Below are 5,560 nucleotides of genomic sequence, written 5' to 3'. Positions count from 1 at the left end.
TTACAAAACATATTTTTTATTTATAACAAGATGTAAAACAAATTAATAAGTCAATTAAAATGAGATAGCATTTGTAAAAATCTATCATCGTAACATCTCCATATTTCCCTTTTCTCATTCTTTATAGATAAAAATATTCTATTCACTTCATAATAAGTCCTTTTAAACTATCCATAACAATAGCATATCAAGAATAATTGCTCCATTATAAATAAATAAAATATTTAATAAATGTTAACTTACGTCATTACAAATATACAAAGAAATATGTGATGATTTCAGTACAATTTCTTACTTACTAAATTCCTTAATTATATATTTTTTCATCTCCTTTCTTTTAAAATCAGCGTTTTGTAGGTATTTATAATACCTCTGTATAAAATATTATCCATAAATCATAGAAAATATTTAAAAAGTAGCTAGCCCAGCTTTTCCCAACTTGGTTGGGATCAGTTTGTTTGTAGTCCTATAAGGTAAAACTGACTTTTCCTATAAATATAAAAAAATCATCATCTCCCGAGCCTTTTCTCAACTATATTGGTTTCCAGTGTAACCAATTTTCTTGTAAGCTATATTAAACCTTATTTCATATTTAAAACTTATAAAAATACTCCATGGATTAACATTTGCCTGATGACTGCGGTTCTTGTGATTTTATTACATTGAATTAAAAAATAAACCAATATAAGGTAGAGAAGTTCCTTGCAAAATGCTTAAAATAAAAGCTACTTTAGCGAGCTAAAGTGAAGCTTATCTACCATTAATGTAAATATTTGAGGTAATTATCATTCTAAGTAAACTGTTAAACAGTAAGAAAATAATGCCATTGATTGCATCACAAGAATGCAAATTAATTTATATTTATTTATACACCTATACTGGTGTGTTTAACACAATATTCGCATTTATTTAATAAATGCTTGCTTAACATTGTCTACTTGGAGTGTAATATTGACATAAATATTGGATCACAACTTATACAAGAAATAAATTACATCAGCCAAAATAGCCAGACTTTACCTATCTACATCTACGCATTATTTACCTACTTGTCTAAAAATCTATAAATTAGACTTAGTAATACTAGGCAAACCAGCGTCAGCGTACATTTTATTCCAGAATTCAACTCTTTCCTTCTCCAGGTTACTGGACATTTTTGTTTCTTTGTCTATGAGTAAATACTCTTTGGTTGAACTGTTGTAGGGCCGCCATTCCACGCTGCCCTTTGTTGGTGTAGGATTACTGAAAAGAAATAAATATTTTAGAACAAAATAGAGGAATAACAAAATACCTAGTATTTGTTGAGTGATTGGGAAATAAAAGATTGGCAGTCATTTCTGTCTTTGCAGAGACTAATTGCCTATCTAAACTTGCTGAGTGCACAGTTTTTTTTTTTTTAATAAATTAATTATTTAAGTCCACAGGATTATGATGATTGAAAAACATTGGCAATTAGATTATTCAACTCACCCAGTCTTTGCAAAATCAGTCCATAATTTAGTAACTTCATACACTGCTTTTCTTATCTCCTCATTCTCTTCATAAATACTTTCAGTCATTGGTGTATGGAACAGATAAAAGAGATCATCTACATGACATGCGCCTTTCACTGCATCATCACCAAAGATATTCTTCATCATGTTCATTTTAGTGCAGTAGTCAAATCGGTACATGTAAGCTGGAGCCATCTTTTGGTAGAAATGCATTAGTCTATGAGCTTGGTACATGAAATTAATATCTGTATGGACATCTACTATAGCCTGTACATCATCTTCAGTGGCATCTTTACCTCTGAAATAAAACTCTTTGACCCGCTGGCCGAACTCTTCCAGTTTCTCCTTAGAAGATATCATTGCTACGTCTCTTGGAACAAGGTAGGATGGTTCTTTATTCAGAACTTCCAACTTTTTCCTATGTTCAGGGACTAATAATATCCCTTCGGCAGTATTGTACCCGCACATGAATGGTACTTTGTTCACTTTGCCTGCCAAAAGCATTTGTAGAGGGTCTTCAGTCAAAAACTGTTCTTGTCCTTCAAATTTCTTCTCCACTGTTGGTGTGTAATAAATAGGTAGTCCTCTGAACTTCTCATCTGGAGTTCTCGTTTTGACTGTGAGCCTCGCTAGGTCAAGAGCAGGCAAACCTCTTAAATGATCCAGTAATTCTTTCTTATCCTTAGTGTCTTTGCCTAGAACTTTGCCCGATCTAAACGCTCTTTCTACAGGTTGGTGAGCTATCGCCCAATATTCTAAACAAACTCCACTCTGAGCTATCGCTTTGTTAAACAGTCCTTTTGACATTGGTGAGAGCATGTGGAAGTTCACGCAGGCTCCACCAGCACTCTCTCCAAACAGTGTGATATTGTCAGGGTCCCCACCAAAAGTGCTGATATTTTCTTTAACCCAACGCATGGCTAAAACTTGATCTTTCATACCAGCGTTGCCTGGTACTTCAGGAGTGTCTAGGCAGAGGAAACCTAGTGCTTCGAGCCTGTAGTTGATAGTGACTACAATCACATCATGTAGGAATAAAAATTCAGGTCCATATGTGTCAGCGTTGCCAGATCCTGATAGAAAAGCTCCACCATGTATATAGACCATAACGGGTAGTTTTGAGTTAGGTTGCAATGACTTTGTGTAGACGTTTAAACTGAGACAGTCCTCGCTCCCTTCCACGAAGTCCACTATAGACATATCAAACTGAGGGCACACTGGCCCGTGTTCTGTAGCATCCCGTACACCATCCCATGGCTTTATTGGTACTGGTGCCTGAAAAAAGTATTTTTAATTAGAAAAACTGATAAGCAAATACCTTTGGCATTTTCCCATGAATCAGATTTTTTCTGCTGCTATTGTAATGAGAACAATAAATAATGAACTGTGAAACCATTAAAAGAAAAACTATAAATAAACAGAATTTTCTTAATTCAGCTATTAGACTTAAAGTAGAATATTATTTTAATATTTTTTGTCATTATACAATTATATATGTTTTAAATGTCTTCTTAAAATATGATCTATAACATAAAAATATTTAAAAATATCATCTTCATCTTTTTTAAATGTTTTTATTTTATAATTCATATTTTAAAATGATAATTTATGCGGAATAAAGAGATACAGAAAAAACAAATAAGGCTTACCCTAAACCGTAGCTCTCCAACCGGAGGTTCCCCATAGCGGATTCCTTTGAAGCTGTAGTAAGGGCTCCCATCTAAACCTTTCTTAACCGCTCCCTTCAATTTACCCTGTTTCACAGTCACCACTGGGTTGTCCTGGAACATAAAATAAAAAATTAAATAAATAATGCAGTCTTGAAAAACTCAGGTTATCTACACATAATCTATGCTAATATGCATAATAAAGAAGAAATCATATTCCATAGCTTTTGTTTTATGTTAATTCTATTTATTATTCTAATTCCAGAATTTGGTCATTTAGAACTGTGAGAATTATTCATTTGATGCATAAAATATGTAATGACTATGTTATGCAAATGAAGGATTTTGTGAGCCATAGTAATGTAGACAAGAATATCCAATTTATTTTTTATGTAGGTTCATAATTGTTGAAACAACCTAAAGACACAGACATTTGTAAAATAATATAGGCAGTTTGATTGTTAAAAAACTTTTTGATTTTTTTGATGAACACCATTAAGTTTTTGGAATTTTGAACCCAGAAGGTAAATTTTGTGTCCATTGTGACTATGTCTATATGTTAATTTAATTTAGGTACAGAAGTGTCTTCTACATACACTTTTTAGGTACCTACTTATACTAATTTTTAGTTTTGTTTTTACTAACATTAGGTACCTTTTACTAGCATTAGGTACCTTTTGTTAAACATAACCAACCTATAAAATATTCACAATCTTATAACTTACATGCGCCATGATATTGTCTTGTATTATTACACGGCTCTACAATAATTAACTAGTAGGTATTAAACTAAGGTCTTCGATATGCAACGAGAAAATAATTCTACCACAGTCATTTTAATCACAAATCCCGACTGTCTTTTGTTTATGCAAATCTACACTTCGCGGAACACTGTTGTCAGACTTTTGTGTAATTTGTCGAGTTTGACACAGAAGTAATTAACTAATTCACTAACGTAACATTAATTAAGTGTATTCATTTAGAATTCTAGCAATTAACTGATAAATACAATACATGAATACACACACAGCACACAGGTCAGCTGTCAAACTTATTAGAAATTGAATGAATTGATAGAGAAAGAAAGAAAGAGTAAGAAAATACTACGCAGTTGGTCATTGGGTCGGTCAAAGGGCGGTCCGGTGACCATTCTATATTTTCTTCATTCAAACTCATTCATAACTTCTACTTACATGTGAGTTGCCAACTGACGAAAACCGCATAGCACCCGGCTTCGTACGAACAACCAACTTTTCAATCGTTCTTATAATAAACATAGTTCCAATGTTTCAGACGTGTCAAAAAATATGTACTATCCTAAACCCTGCTCTATGAACACTGCAATTTTTATAACCGGCATCGATATTTTTAGCTCGTTTTCGGCGAACACAAAGTCCAAAGGTTATTGTACCAGGATAGAAAGAGATGGAAATACATTTTTCCAGACTTATTGCTAATTCCACAAGTGCGAGAAGGATAGCAACAAACTTATCTTTCCGCTGTTTTTTTTGTGTTTATCTTCGAATTTGGTCTCGGTACAAAGTCTAAACTGTTATTGACATTGAGGAACTAGAATAGATAGGTTATTTACCTACTCATTTATTTTTACTAACTTTTTCCTGCGATTACCAATGTTTAGGTACAATAATAAGGCAATTAGAAAACTTACTCACTGAAATGTTCAATTTTATTATTGGTTTCGATTAATTTGCTAGACTTATTTTATTGTAGGTAGGCATTTACTTCTAAGAAGGTCAAAAGTTGTGCTACGAAGTAGCGGGAATATAAACTAAATTATCCAGGTTTTGTTAATAATGATGCTGGCCGTAAAACATAAAGATGAGATACCACCGGTATGCTGCAGTCTTATAAACACAAAATAATGTCTCTTCTAAGCTAGGCTCCATAGAAAACAAAATGACAAGCGGAGATGTCATATTGGTTAATCTCCTAAGAAATTAGCGTCAAACTCTCAAAGTTGCTTTGGGGGACGAGGAACATTACTGGCTAATTCTTCATATGCCTTCTTTGGAGCTTATTCTTTGTAAAACCAAAAATGTTGTAAAGAAATCCGGACGGCTCATTAGTTCACTCCGTAACTGAGCATTTTGGTTCTAGTTAAGCCCACCGTACATATTTTATCGAGAAGAAGGCGAAGGACTTACTTGCGTTGTGGCATTTCCACTCATTTTTCCTTCCTCCGTGGTCTGCTTGCTCTAACTCTAGCTAACAGCACGCAAACTTTTATAAAATGTCCACAACGCCACTAATAATAGGTGCTCACTATTGTAAACTACTAATTTATATTCTACTGTGTTATCATTTTTATTTTCAACCTTCCTGTTAAATAATAAAAAAGCACTGATTACTTTTGATGATGAAGAAAAAAATATATAAATT

The 5,560-nt window shown here is 33.1% G+C and overlaps 1 protein-coding gene across 2 annotated transcripts; it reads right to left on the bottom strand.

Annotated features, from left to right (window-relative positions):
• LOC124630452 (juvenile hormone esterase-like) lies at positions 1-4,551 on the bottom strand. Of its 2 annotated transcripts, none has more exons than XM_047164362.1 (4): positions 4,354-4,551; positions 3,143-3,274; positions 1,471-2,768; positions 1-1,242 (listed from the first exon to the last, which is right to left on the bottom strand). In XM_047164362.1, the coding sequence occupies exons 1-4, from the start codon at positions 4,435-4,437 to the stop codon at positions 1,062-1,064; spliced, it is 1,695 nt and encodes a 564-aa protein (XP_047020318.1). In that variant the 5' UTR covers positions 4,438-4,551; the 3' UTR covers positions 1-1,061. The 2 variants fall into 2 exon arrangements, with proteins under 2 accessions (XP_047020318.1, XP_047020319.1); XM_047164363.1 differs by lacking the exon at positions 4,354-4,551 and adding an exon at positions 3,886-4,216.
• Positions 4,552-5,560: the final 1,009 nt, after the last annotated feature.

Source organism: Helicoverpa zea, chromosome 5, assembly GCF_022581195.2.
Source record: "Helicoverpa zea isolate HzStark_Cry1AcR chromosome 5, ilHelZeax1.1, whole genome shotgun sequence".
NCBI classification, from domain to species: domain Eukaryota; kingdom Metazoa; phylum Arthropoda; class Insecta; order Lepidoptera; family Noctuidae; genus Helicoverpa; species Helicoverpa zea.
Note: the sequence above shows the minus strand (reverse complement) of the source record. Positions and strands in the feature narration are given on the sequence as shown.